At 44.4% G+C, this 15,124-nt stretch overlaps 1 protein-coding gene across 1 annotated transcript in view; it reads left to right on the forward strand.

Annotated features, from left to right (window-relative positions):
• The window catches only part of LOC127928864 (CUB and sushi domain-containing protein 3), a gene marked incomplete at its 3' end in the record, with an annotated part of 197,949 nt that overhangs the window by 53,464 nt on the left and 129,361 nt on the right, over positions 1-15,124 (forward strand). Inside the window, 1 exon segment of the mRNA XM_052516415.1 lies at positions 9,811-10,002. Within this exon segment, the coding sequence (XP_052372375.1) occupies positions 9,811-10,002 (192 nt within the window).

The raw sequence follows: 15,124 nt of genomic DNA on the forward strand, positions 1-15,124 counted from the left end.
AGACAGGACCACAGTCCTTTACAGATACAACCTTACTGGAGGAGACTAGACATGACCACAGTCCTTCACAGATACAACCTGACTGACTGGAGGAGACTAGACAGGACCACAGTCCTTTACAGATACAACCTGACTGACTGGAGGAGACTAGACATGACCACAGTCCTTTACAGATACAACCTGACTGACTGGAGGAGACTAGACATGACCACAGTCCTTTACAGATACAACCTGACTGGAGGAGACTAGACATGACCACAGTCCTTTACAGATACAACCTGACTGGAGGAGACTAGACATGACCACAGTCCTTTACAGTTACAACCTGACTGACTGGAGGAGACTAGACATGACCACAGTCCTTTACAGTTACAACCTGACTGACTGGAGGAGACTAGACATGACCACAGTCCTTTACAGATACAACCTGACTGACTGGAGGAGACTAGACATGACCACAGTCCTTTACAGTTACAAACTGACTGAATGGAGGAGACTAGACATGACCACAGTCCTTTACAGATACAACCTGACTGACTGGAGGAGACTAGACATGACCACAGTCCTTTACAGATACAACCTGACTGACTGGAGGAGACTAGACATGACCACAGTCCTTTACAGATACAACCTGACTGGAGGAGACTAGACATGACCACAGTCCTTTACAGATACAACCTGACTGGAGGAGACTAGACATGACCACAGTCCTTTACAGATACAACCTGACTGACTGGAGGAGACTAGACATGACCACAGTCCTTTACAGATACAACCTGACTGACTGGAGGAGACTAGACAGGACCACAGTCCTTTACAGATACAACCTGACTGACTGGAGGAGACTAGACATGACCACAGTCCTTTACAGATACAACCTGACTGACTGGAGGAGACTAGACATGACCACAGTCCTTTACAGATACAACCTGACTGGAGGAGACTAGACATGACCACAGTCCTTTACAGTTACAACCTGACTGGAGGAGACTAGACAGGACCACAGTCCTTTACAGATACAACCTTACTGGAGGAGACTAGACATGACCACAGTCCTTCACAGATACAACCTGACTGACTGGAGGAGACTAGACAGGACCACAGTCCTTTACAGATACAACCTGACTGACTGGAGGAGACTAGACATGACCACAGTCCTTTACAGATACAACCTGACTGACTGGAGGAGACTAGACATGACCACAGTCCTTTACAGACGCAACCTGACTGACTGGAGGAGACTAGACATGACCACAGTCCTTTACAGATACAACCTGACTGGAGGAGACTAGACATGACCACAGTCCTTTACAGATACAACCTGACTGGAGGAGACTAGACATGACCACAGTCCTTTACAGTTACAACCTGACTGGAGGAGACTAGACATGACCACAGTCCTTTACAGATACAACCTGACTGGAGGAGACTAGACATGACCACAGTCCTTTACAGATACAACCTGACTGACTGGAGGAGACTAGACATGACCACAGTCCTTTACAGATACAACCTGACTGGAGGAGACTAGACATGACCACAGTCTTTACAGTTACAACCTGACTGGAGGAGACTAGACATGACCACAGTCCTTTACAGATACAACCTGACTGGAGGAGACTAGACATGACCACAGTCCTTTACAGATACAACCTGACTGACTGGAGGAGACTAGACATGACCACAGTCCTTTACAGATACAACCTGACTGGAGGAGACTAGACATGACCACAGTCCTTTACAGTTACAACCTGACTGACTGGAGGAGACTAGACATGACCACAGTCCTTTACAGATACAACCTGACTGACTGGAGGAGACTAGACATGACCACAGTCCTTTACAGATACAACCTGACTGGAGGAGACTAGACAGGACCACAGTCCTTTACAGATACAACCTTACTGGAGGAGACTAGACATGACCACAGTCCTTCACAGATACAACCTGACTGACTGGAGGAGACTAGACAGGACCACAGTCCTTTACAGATAAAACCTGACTGGAGGAGACTAGACATGACCACAGTCCTTTACAGTTACAACCTGACTGGAGGAGACAAGACATGACCACAGTCCTTTACAGATACAACCTGACTGGAGGAGACTAGACATGACCACAGTCCTTTACAGATACAACCTGACTGGAGGAGACTAGACATGACCACAGTCCTTTACAGATACAACCTGACTGACTGGAGGAGACTAGACATGACCACAGTCCTTTACAGATACAACCTGACTGGAGGAGACGAGGCATGACCACAGTCCTGACTGGTAGATGTCTAGTCTCCCTTATGGCTCTAATCTGATAGTGGTAGATGTCTAGTCTCCATTATGGATCTAAACTGATAGTGGTAGTGGGGTGGTAGATGTCTAGTCTACTTTATGTCTCTAATCTGATAGTGGTAGTGTGGTGGTAGATGTCTAGTCTCCTTTATGACTCTAATCTGATAGTGGTAGTGGGGTGGTAGATGTCTAGTCTCCTTTATGGCTCTAATCTGATAGTGGTAGTAGTGGTGGTAGATGTCTAGTCTCCTTTATGACTCTAATCTGATAGTGGTAGTAGTGGTGGTAGATGTCTAGTCTCCTTTATGGCTCTGATCGGATAGTGGTAGTAGTGGTGGTAGATGTCTAGTCTCCTTTATGGCTCTAATCTGATAGTGGTAGTAGTGGTGGTAGATGTCTAGTCTCCTTTATGGCTCTAATCTGATAGTGGTAGTAGTGGTGGTAGATGTCTAGTCTCCTTTATGACTCTAATCTGATAGTGGTAGTGGGGTGGTAGATGTCTAGTCTCCTTTATGGCTCTAATCGGATAGTGGTAGTGGGGTGGTAGATGTCTAGTCTCCATTATGGATCTAATCTGATAGTGGTAGTGGGGTGGTAGATGTCTAGTCTCCTTTATGACTCTAATCTGATAGTGGTAGATGTCTAGTCTCCATTATGGATCTAAACTGATAGTGGTAGTGGGGTGGTAGATGTCTAGTCTCCATTATGGCTCTAATCTGATAGTGGTAGTAGTGGTGGTAGATGTCTAGTCTCCTTTATGACTCTAATCTGATAGTGGTAGATGTCTAGTCTCCATTATGGATCTAATCTGATAGTGGTAGTGGGGTGGTAGATGTCTAGTCTCCTTTATGGCTCTAATCTGATAGTGGTAGTAGTGGTGGTAGATGTCTAGTCTCCTTTATGGCTCTAATCTGATAGTGGTAGATGTCTAGTCTCCTTTATGACTCTAATCTGATAGTGGTAGTGGGGTGGTAGATGTCTAGTCTCCTTTATGGCTCTAATCTGATAGTGGTAGATGTCTAGTCTCCTTTATGACTCTAATCTGATAGTGGTAGATGTCTAGTCTCCATTATGGATCTAATCTGATAGTGGTAGTGGGGTGGTAGATGTCTAGTCTACTTTATGGCAATAATCTGATAGTGGTAGATGTCTAGTCTCCTTTATGACTCTAATCTGATTGTGGTAGTGGGGTGGTAGATGTCTAGTCTCCTTTATGGCTCTAATCGGATAGTGGTAGTGGGGTGGTAGATGTCTAGTCTACTTTATGGCAATAATCTGATAGTGGTAGATGTCTAGTCTCCTTTATGACTCTAATCTGATTGTGGTAGTGGGGTGGTAGATGTCTAGTCTCCTTTATGGCTCTAATCGGATAGTGGTAGTGGGGTGGTAGATGTCTAGTCTCCTTTATGACTCTAATCTGATAGTGGTAATGGGGTGGTAGATGTCTCGTCTACTTTATGGTTCTAATCTGATTGTGGTAGTGGGGTGGTAGATGTCTAGTCTCCATTATGGATCTAATCTGATAGTGGTAGTGGGGTGGTAGATGTCTAGTCTACTTTATGGCAATAATCTGATAGTGGTAGATGTCTAGTTTGTTAATACCTCATCCCTGACACATAGGGTTAAGACCACATCCCAAACACATAGGGTTAAGACTTCATCCCGAACACATATGGTTAAGACCTCATCCCTAACACATAGGGTTAAGACCTCATCCCTAACACATAGTGTTAAGACCTCATCCCTAACACATAGGGTTAATTCCTCATCAAATCAAATCAAATTAAATGTATTTATATAGCCCTTCGTACATCAGCTGATATCTCAAAGTGCTGTACAGAAACCCAGCCTAAAACCCCAAACAGCAAGCAATGCAGGTGTAGAAGCACGGTGGCTAGGAAAAACTCCCTAGAAAGGCCAAAATCTCAGAAGAAACCTAGAGATGAACCAGGCTATGTGGGGTGGCCAGTCCTCTTCTGGCTGTGCCGGGTGGAGATTATAACAGAACATGGCCAAGATGTTCAAATGTTCATAAATGACCAGCATGTGGTAAGGCAGAACAGTTGAAACTGGAGCAGCAGCACAGTCAGGTGGACTTGGACAGCAAGGAGTCATCATGTCAGGTAGTCCTGGGGCACGGTCCTTGGCTCAGGTCAGTTGAAACTGGAGCAGCAGGATGGCCAGGTGGACTGGGGACAGCAAGGAGTCATCATGTCAGGTAGTCCTGGGGCACGGTCCTTGGGCTCAGTCCTCCGAGATTTAGAATTAGAGAGAGCATATATGGGGTTCTAGTCCTCTTCTGGCTGTGGGGTGGAGATTATAACAGAACTTTATGGCTAAGATGTTCAAATGTTCTAAATGACCAGCATGGTCTAATCTGATAGTGGTAGAACAGTTGAAAGATGTCTAGTCTGGCCAGGTGGATGGGGATCTAAGTCATCATGTCAGGTAGTCCTGGGGCATGGTCCTAGGGCTCAGGTCACTTTGAAACTGGAGCAATAATGGCCAGGTGGTGGTAGATGTCTAGGAGTTCATATCAGGTCGTCCCTGGGGCATGGTCCTAGGGCTCAGGTCCTCCCAAAATAAAGGGTTAAGAATTAGAGAACACATATGGTTAGATTCATCACAGGACACCGAATAGGACAGGAGAAGTACTCCAGATATAACAAACTGACCCTAGCCCCCGACACAAACTACTGCAGCATAAATACTGGAGGCTGAGACAGGAGGGGTCAGGAGACACTGTCATCCCTAACATAGGGTTAATACCTCATCCCTAACACACTAACACTTCTGTAGCTCAGGTGGTAGAGCATGGCGCTTGTAACGCCAGGGTAGTGGGTTCGATCCCTGGGACCACCCATACGTAGAATGTATGCACACATGACTGTAAGTCGCTTTGGATAAAAGCGTCTGCTAAATGGCATATATAATTATAATTACATAGGGTTAAGACCTCATCCCTAACACATAGGGTTAAGACCTCATCCCTAACACATAGTGTTAAGACCACATAGGGTTAAGACCTCATCCCTAACACATAGGGTTAAGACCTCATCCTTAACACATAGGGTTAAGACCTCATCCCTGACACATAGTGTTAAGACCACATAGGGTTAAGACCTCATCCCTAACACATAGGGTTAAGACCTCATCCCTAACACATAGGGTTCAGAGGTCAGTCAAAACTGTTCGCTGCTCTGGCCCCCCAATGGTGGAACAAACTCCCTCACGACACCAGGACAGCGGAGTCAATCACCACCTTCCGGAGACACCTGAAACCCCACCTCTTTAAGGAATACCTAGGATAGGATAAGTAATCCTTCTCACCCCCCCCCTTTAAGATTTAGATGCACTATTGTAAAGTGGCTGTTCCACTGGATGTCATAAGGTGAATGCACCAATTTGTAAGTCGCTCTGGATAAGAGCGTCTGCTAAATGACTTAAATGTAAATGTAAATGTACATAGGGTTAATTCCTCATCCCTAACACATATGGTTAAGACCTCATCCCTGACACATAGGGTTAATTCCTCATCCCTAACACATAGGGTTAAGACCTCATCCCTGACACATAGGGTTAATTCCTCATCCCTAACACATAGGGTTAAGACCTCATCCCTAACCCATAGGGTTAAGACCTCATCCCTAACACATAGGGTTAAGACCTCATCCCTAACCCATAGGGTTAAGACGTTCATCCCTTCATCCCACTGTTAAGCGGAGCCGTAGCCTATAGCACTTCTCCATCCTGCTACCAGAGTCACAGTCACTTGAGCTGTTAATTAGCAAGATGTAATTGTTGTCTCTGTCCAGAAAGGATATTTTCCTGCTTAGTCATTTAATGGGACTTTAAGTCCACAGTACTCATTATGTTCTGAAGCGGGACATTATTCCCACGCTTTAATCAATAAGGCCCACGTCCCAAATGGCACCCTATTCCCTATATATATATATATATATAGTGCACTACATTTAACCAGAGCATCGGGTGCTATATAGGACATAGTTAATGTCTTTACCACAGGAGGTTGGTGGCACCTTAATTGGGGAGGACGGGCTCATGCTAATGGCTGTTAAATGAGTGAAATTGTAGCGAACATGTTTTCAATGTGTTTTCGATGCCATTTCCGTTCGCGTCGTTTCAGCCATTGTTATGAGCTGTCCTCCCCTCAGCAGCCTCCTCTGGTCTTTACAATGAGGAGAGGAATGAGATTATGTCACTATGGCTGGTTCCCAGAAACTCTTACTGGTTGAAATGCCTACACATTATTATGAGCTGTCCTCCCCTCAGCAGCCTCCTCTGGTCTTTACAACGAGGAGAGGAATGGGATTATGACACTATGGCTGGTTCCCAGAAACTCTTACTGGTTGAAATGCAGACACATTATTATGAGCTGTCCTCCCCTCAGCAGCCTCCTCTGGTCTTTACAATGAGGAGAGGAATGGGATTATGTCACTATGGCTGGTTCCCAGAAACTCTTACTGGTTGAAATGCCTACACATTATTATGAGCTGTCCTCCCCTCAGCAGCCTCCTCTGGTCTTTACAATGAGGAGAGGAATGGGATTATGTCACTATGGCTGGTTCCCAGTAACTCTTACTGGTTGAAATGCCTACACATTATTATGAGCTGTCCTCCCCTCAGCAGCCTCCTCTGGTCTTTACAATGAGGAGAGGAATGGGATTATGTCACTATGGCTGGTTCCCAGAAACTCTTACTGGTTGAAATGCAGACACATTGTTTTCTGAGTTTTGTGTATGTCCTTGTGTGTGTATGTGTGGTCTCCAGATGTGCAGCCTAATGTGAGCATGTGTGTCCTTGTGTCTGTTGTTTCTAGGATGGTCTCCATAATGTGTGTGGTCTCTAGGATGGTCTCCCTAATGTGTGTGGTCTCTAGGATGGTCTCCATAATGTGTGTGGTCTCTAGGACGGTCTCTATAATGTGTGGTCTCTAGGATGGTCTCCATAATGTGTGTGGTCTCTAGGACAGTCTCTATAATGTGTGTGGTCTCTAGGATGGTCTCCATAATGTGTGTGGTCTCTAGGATGGTCTCCATAATGTGTGTGGTCTCTAGGATGGTCTCTATAATGTGTGTGGTCTCTAGGATGGTCTCCATAATGTGTGTGGTCTCTAGGACGGTCTCTATAATGTGTGTGGTCTCTAGGATGGTCTCCATAATGTTTGTGGTCTCTAGGACGGTCTCCATAATGTGTGTGGTCTCTAGAATGGTCTCCATAATGTGTGTGGTCTCTAGGATGGTCTCCATAATGTGTGTGGTCTCTAGGATGGTCTCCATAATGTGTGTGGTCTCTAGGATGGTCCCTATAATGTGTGTTGTCTCGAGGATGGTCTCTATGAAGTGTGTTGTCTCTAGGATGGTCTCCATAATGTGTGTTGTCTCTATAATGTGTGTGGTCTCTAGGGTGGTCTCCATAATGTGTGTGGTCTCTAGGACGGTCTCTATAATGTGTGTGGTCTCTAGGATGGTCTCCATAATGTTTGTGGTCTCTAGGACGGTATCCACAATGTGTGGTCTCTAGAACAGTCTCCATAATGTGTGTGGTCTCTAGGATGGTCTCCATAATGTGTGGGGTCTCTAGGATGGTCCCTATAATGTGTGTTGTCTCGAGGATGGTCTCTATGAAGTGTGTTGTCTCTAGGATGGTCTCCATAATGTGTGTTGTCTCTAGGATGGTCTCCATAATGTGTGGTCTCCAGGATGGTCTCCATAATGTGTTGTCTCTAGGATGGTCTCCATAATGTATGTGGTCTCTAGGAAGGTCTCCATAATGTGTGTTGTCTCGAGGATGGTCTCTATGAAGTGTGTTGTCTCTAGGTGTGCAGCCATAATGTGAGCACGTGTTTCCTTGTGTCTGTCGTCTCTAGGATAGTCTCCATAATGTGTGTGGTCTCTAGGATGGTCTCCATAATGTATGTGGTCTCTAGGATGGTCTCCATAATGGGTGTTGTCTCTAGGATGGTCTCCATAATGTATGTGGTCTCTAGGAAGGTCTCCATGATGTGTGTTGTCTCTAGGGCGGTCTCCATAATGTGTGTTGTCTCGAGGATGGTCTCTATGAAGTGTGTTGTCTCTAGGATGATCTCCATAATGTGTGTTGTCTCTAGGATGGTCTCCATAATGTGTGTTGTCTCTAGGGCGGTCTCCATAATGTGTGTTGTCTCGAGGATGGTCTCTATGAAGTGTGTTGTCTCTAGGATGGTCTCCATAATGTGTGTTGTCTCTAGGATGGTCTCCATAATGTGTGTTGTCTCTAGGGCGGTCTCCATAATGTGTGTTGTCTCTAGGAAGGTCTCCATGATGTGTGTTGTCTCTAGGATGGTCTCCATAATGTGTGTGGTCTCTAGGATTGTCTCCATAATGTGTGTTGTCTCTAGGATGGTCTCCATAATGTGTGTTGTCTCTAGGATGGTCTCCATAATGTGTGTTGTCTCTAGGACGGTCTCTATAATGTGTGTAGTCTCTAGGATGGTCTCCATAATGTGTGTGGTCTCTAGGACGGTCTCCATCATGTGTGTGGTCTCTAGTACGGTCTCCATAATGTGTGTGGTCTCTAGGAAGGTCTCCACAATGTATGTTGTCTCTAGGACCGTTTCTATCATGTGTGTGGTCTCTAGGACAGTCTCTATAATGTGTGTGGTCTCTAGGATGGTCCCCAAATGTGTGTTGTCTCTAGGACAGTCTCTATAATGTGTGTGGTCTCTAGGACAGTCTCTATAATGTGTGTGGTCTCTAGGACAGTCTCCATAATGATACAACCTGTTGTTCCCTCTTTGTCTTCTCCTCTACTCTATAATGTGTGTTGTCTCTAGGACAGTCTCCATAATGATACAACCTGTTGTTCCCTCTTTGTCTTCTCCTTTACTCTATAATGTGTGTGGTCTCTAGGACAGTCTCTATAATGTGTGTGGTCTCTAGGACAGTCTCCATAATGTGTGTGGTCTCTAGGACAGTCTCTATAATGTGTGTGGTCTCTAGGATGGTCTCCATAATGTGTGTGGTCTCTAGGACAGTCTCCATAATGTGTGTGGTCTCTAGGATGGTCCCCATAATGTGTGTGGTCTCTAGGATGGTCTCCATAATGTGTGTGGTCTCTAGGACAGTCTCTATAATGTGTGTGGTCTCTAGGATGGTCTCCATAATGTGTGTGGTCTCTAGGACAGTCTCTATAATGTGTGTGGTCTCTAGGATGGTCCCCATAATGTGTGTGGTCTCTAGGATGGTCTCCATAATGTGTGTGGTCTCTAGGATGGTCTCCATAATGTGTGTGGTCTCTAGGATGGTCTCTATAATGTGTGTGGTCTCTAGGATGGTCTCCATAATGTGTGTGGTCTCTAGGATGGTCTCCATAATGTGTGTGGTCTCTAGGACAGTCTCTATAATGTGTGTTGTCTCTAGGACAGTCTCTATAATGTGTGTTGTCTCTAGGACAGTCTCTATAATGATACAACCTGTTTTTCCCTCTTTGTCTTCTCCTCTACTCTGTAACTCTCTGGCAGGTTTTGATCTGTCTCACTGCGAGGATCCCGGGGTGCCTCAGTTTGGGTTCAAAGTCAGCGACCAGGGGCACTTCGCTGGCAGTGCCATCACGTACGGCTGTGACCAAGGTTATTCCCTGCACGGAAGTGGCATACTCAAGTGCATGACCCGAGAGAGAAGAGCGTGGGACAACCACCTCCCCTCATGCATAGGTAATCCTTCCTTGTCCCCCTCTTTCTTTCAATCTCTCTTCTCTCTCCATCTCTCTCTCTTTCTATCCATCTCCCTCCCTCCCCTACCTACTCCCTCCCTCCCTGTCTCTCTCTCCTGTTCTTTCTCTGTCTCTTTCTCTCTCTCTCTCTCTCTCTCTGTCTCTCGGTCTTTCTCCACTCTCTCTCTGTCTCTCTCTCTCTCTCTCCTCTCTCTCTCTGTCTCTCTGTCTTTCTCACGTCTCTCTGTCTCTCTGTCTTTCTCTGCTCTCTCTCTCTCTGTCTCTCTGTCTCTCTGTCTCTTCTCTCTCTCTCTGTCTCTCTCTCTCTGTCTCTCTCTCTCTCTGTCTCTCTCTCTCTCTCTGTCTCTCTGTCTTTCTCACGCTCTCTCTCTCTCTCTCTCTCTCTCTCTCTGTCTCTCTGTCTCTCTGTCTCTCTCTCTCTCTGTCTCTCTGTCTTTCTCACACTCTCTCTCTCTCTGTCTTTCTCACTCTCTCTCTCTGTCTCTCTGTCTCTCTCTCTCTCTCTCTCTGTCTCTCTGTCTCTCTGTCTCTCTGTCTCTCTCTCTCTCTCTCTCTGTCTCTCTGTCTTTCTCACTCTCTCTGTCTCTCTGTCTCTCTCTCTCTCTCTCTCTCTCTCTCTCTCTCTCTCTCTCTCTCTCTCTCTCTCTCTGTCTCTCTGTCTCTCTCTCTCTCTCTCTCTCTGTCTCTCTCTGTCTCTCTCTCTCTCTGTCTCTCTCTCTCTCTCTCTCTCTCTCTCTCTCTCTCTCTGTCTCTCTGTCTCTCACGCTCTCTCTCTGTCTCTCTGTCTCTCTGTTTCTCTCTCTCTCTCTCTCTCTCTCTCTCTCTCTCTCTCTCTCTCTCTCTCTCTCTCTCTCTCTCTCTCTCTCTCTCTCTCTGTCTCTCTCTCTCTCTCTCTGTCTCTCTCTGTCTCTCTCTCTCTCTCTCTCTCTCTCTCTCTCTCTCTCTCTCTCTCTCTCTCTGTCTCTCTGTCTCTCTGTCTCTCTGTCTCTCTCTCTCTCTCTCTCTCTCTCTGTCTCTCTCTCTGTCTCTCTCTGTCTCTCTCTGTCTCTCTCTCTCTCTCTCTCTCTGTCTCTCTCTCTCTCTCTCTCTCTCTCTCTGTCTTTCTCTCTGTCTCTCTCTCTGCCTCTCTCTCTCTCCCTCCCTGCATCCTTTCTCTGGCAGCCCATATTAGTATACAGTCCAATCAGACAGTCAACATTGCTGAGCTCAGTGTTAATCTCAGGGATTTAGTCCTACATGATTTACACTTAATTGGACTGTTGGAAAAACGTTCCGCTTTTCATTTAGTTGGAGAAGACAAATAGCTCTCATGTTTTGTTCAGAATAATTGATCCTTGAGAATGGGGGTGATGCCAGTTGGTTCTTTATGTTAAGTAGCCTTGATGCCAGTTGGTTCTTTATGTTAAGTAGCCTTGATGCCAGTTGGTTCTTTATGTTAAGTAGCCTTGATGCCAGTTGGTTCTTTATGTTAAGTGGTCTTGATGCCAGTTGGTTCTTTATGTTAAGTAGCCTTGATGCCAGTTGGTTTTTACGTTAAGTAGCCTTGATGCCAGTTGTTCTTTATGTTGTAGCCTTGATGCCAGTTGGATTTATGTTAAGTAGCCTTGATGCCAGTTGGTTTTTATGTTCATGGTCTTGATGCCATTGTTCTTTATGTTAAGTAGCCTTGATGCCAGTTGGTTCTTTATGTTAAGTAGCCTTGATGCCAGTTGGTTCTTTATGTTTGGTCTTGATGCCAGTTGGTTCTTTATGTTAAGTAGCCTTGATGCCAGTTGGTTCTTTATGTTAAGTAGCCTTGATGCCAGTTGGTTCTTTATGTTAAGTAGCCTTGATGCCAGTTGGTTCTTTATGTTAAGTAGCCTTGATGCCAGTTGGTTCTTTATGTTAAGTAGCCTTGATGCCAATTGGTTCTTTATGTTAAGTGGTCTTGATGCCAGTTGGTTCTTTATGTTAAGTAGCCTTGATGCCAGTTGGTTCTTTATGTTAAGTAGCCTTGATGCCAGTTGGTTCTTTATGTTAAGTTTGATGCCAGTTGGTTCTTTATGTTAGTGGTCTTGATGCCAGTTGGTTCTTTATGTTAAGTAGCCTTGATGCCAGTTGGTTCTTTATGGAGCCTTGATGCCAGTTAGTTCTTTATGTTAAGTAGCCTTGATGCCAGTTGGTTCTTTATGTTAAGTAGCCTTGATGCCAGTTGGTTCTTTATGTTAAGTGGTCTTGATGCCAGTTGGTTCTTTATGTTAAGTAGCCTTGATGCCAGTTGGTTCTTTATGTTAAGTAGCCTTGATGCCAGTTGGTTCTTTATGTTGTGGTCTTGATGCCAGTTGGTTCTTTATGTTAAGTAGCCTTGATGCCAGTTGGTTCTTTATGTTAAGTAGCCTTGATGCCAGTTGGTTCTTTATGTTAAGTAGCCTTGATGCCAGTTGGTTCTTTATGTTAAGTAGCCTTGATGCCAGTTGGTTCTTTATGTTAAGTGGCCTTGATGCCAGTTGGTTCTTTATGTTTAGCCTTGATGCCAGTTGGTTCTTTATGTTATAGCCCTGATGCCAGTTGGTTCTTTATCTCCTGATGCCAGCTTTACTAGCCTTGTATTCTTTATTTAAATAGCCCTGATGCAGTTGTTTTATGTTGTAGCCTTGAAACAGTGGTTCTTTATGTTAAGTAGCCCTGATGCCAGTTGGTTCTTTATTTAAATCTGATGCCAGTTTTCTTTATGTTAAGTAGCCCTGATGCCAGTTGGTTCTTTATGTTAAGTAGCCTTAGATACCAGTTGGTTCTTTATGTTAAGTAGCCTTGATACCAGTTGGTTCTTTATGTTAAGTAGCCCTGATGCCAGTTGGTTCTTTATGAGTAGCCCTGATGCCAGTTGGTTCTTTATGTTAAGTAGCCTTGATACCAGTTGGTTCTTTATGTTAAGTAGCCCTGATGCCAGTTGGTTCTTTATGTTAAGTAGCCCTGATGCCATTGGTTCTTTATGTTAAGTAGCCCTGATGCCAGTTGGTTTTTATGTTAAGTAGCCCTGATGCCAGTTGGTTCTTTATGTTAAGTAGCCTTGATACAGTTGGTTCTATTTCCAGTTAAGTAGCCCTGATGCCAGTTGGTTCTTTATGTTAAGTAGCCCTGATGCCAGTTGGTTCTTTAGAGAGCCCTGATGCCAGTTGGTTCTTTATGTTAAGTAGCCCTGATGCCAGTTGGTTCTTTATGAGTAGCCTTGATGCCAGTTGGTTCTTTATGAGAGCCCTGATGCCAGTTGGTTCTTTATGAGTAGCCTTAGAGTTGGAGAGAGAGAGATACCAGTTGGTTCTTTATGTTAAGTAGCCCTGATGCCAGTTGGTTCTTTATGTTAACAGCCTTGATACCAGTTGGTTCTTTATGTTAAGTAGCCCTGATGCCAGTTGGTTCTTTAGTTAAGTAGCCTTGATGCCAGTTGGATGTTAAGAGCCCTGATGCCAGAGATGTTAAGTAGCCTTGATACCAGTTGGATGTTAAGTAGAGATGCCAGAGATGTTAAGAGCCTTGATACCAGAGTTCTTTAGAGAGCCCTGATGCCAGTTGGATGTTAAGTAGCCTTGATGCCAGTTGGTTCTTTATGTTAAGAGCCCTGATGCCAGTTGGAGAGTAGCCTTGATACCAGTTGGTTCTTTAGAGAGAGAGCCAGTTGGTTCTTTAGTTAAGAGCCTTGATACCAGTTGGTTCTTTATGTTAAGTAGCCCTGATGACAGTTGGAGAGAGAGAGAGAGAGTAGCCTTGAGCCAGTTGGTTCTTTATGTTAAGTAGACTGATGCCAGTTGGTATCTTTATGTTAGAGTAGCCTTGTTAAACAGTTCTTTATGCCTAAAGATGATGCCAAGACAGTTTTTAACAGGAGTAGTCTTGATACCATCTTGGTTCTTTAAAAAGCCCTGATGCCAGTTGGTTCTTTAAGTAGCCTTGATGCCAGTTGGTTCTTTAGTTAAGTAGCCCTGATGCCAGTTGGTTCTTTATGTTAAGTAGCCTTGATACCAGTTGGTTCTTTATGTTAAGTAGCCCTGATGCCAGTTGGTTCTTTTGTTAAACAGTAGCCCTGATGCCAGTTGGTTCTTTATGTTAAGTAGCCTTGATACCAGTTGGTTCTTTATGTTAAGTAGCCCTGATGCCAGTTGGTTCTTTAGTTAAGTAGCCTTGATGCCAGTTGGTTCTTTATGTTAAGTAGCCCTGATGCCAGTTGGTTCTTTATGTTAAGTAGCCTTGATACCAGTTGGTTCTTTATTAGCAACCTTGCCAGTTGGTTCTTTATGTTAAGTAGCCTTGATACCAGTTGGTTCTTTATGACAAAGCCCTGATGCCAGTTGGTTCTTTATGTTAAGAGCCTTGATGCCAGTTGGTTCTTTATGTTAAGTAGCCCTGATGCCAGTTGGTTCTTTATGTTAAGTAGCCTTGATACCAGTTGGTTCTTTATGTTAAGTAGCCCTGATGCCAGTTGGTTCTTTATGTTAAGTAGCCTTGATACCAGTTGGTTCTTTATGTTAATCAGCCCTGATGCCAGTTCAGTTCAGAGATGTTAAGTAGCCTTGATGCCAGTTGGTTCTTTATGTTAAGTAGATGATGATGCCAGTTGGTTCTTTATGTTAAGTAGCCTTGATACCAGTTGGTTCTTTATGTCAGTAGCCCTGATGCCAGTTGGTTCTTTAGTTATCAGTAGCCTTGATACCAGTTGGTTCTTTATGTTAAGTAGCCCTGATGCCAGTTGGTTCTTTATGTTAAGTAGCCTTGATGCCAGTTGGTTCTTTATGTTAAGTAGCCTTGATGCCAGTTGGTTCTTTATGTTAAGTAGCCTTGATGCCAGTTGGTTCTTTATGTTAAGTAGCCTTGATGCCAGTTGGTTCTTTATGTTAAGTAGCCTTGATGCCAGTTGGTTCTTTATGTTAAGTAGCCTTGATGCCAGCCATTTGTTTTTAACGTTAAGTAAGAGCATTGTGCTGTATTGTGGTGTAGTGATTTCAAATAATTAACTCATCGCATTTTATTTCATTTTGAGTGATTGAAAACATTTAAATGTCTCTTTTCTTTAGTAGCTCATTGATTAATGCACGTCTATTCCAAATCATCCATTTTTTTCAATGTTT

Source organism: Oncorhynchus keta, unplaced genomic scaffold (assembly GCF_023373465.1).
Source record: "Oncorhynchus keta strain PuntledgeMale-10-30-2019 unplaced genomic scaffold, Oket_V2 Un_scaffold_4335_pilon_pilon, whole genome shotgun sequence".
NCBI lineage: Eukaryota > Metazoa > Chordata > Actinopteri > Salmoniformes > Salmonidae > Oncorhynchus > Oncorhynchus keta.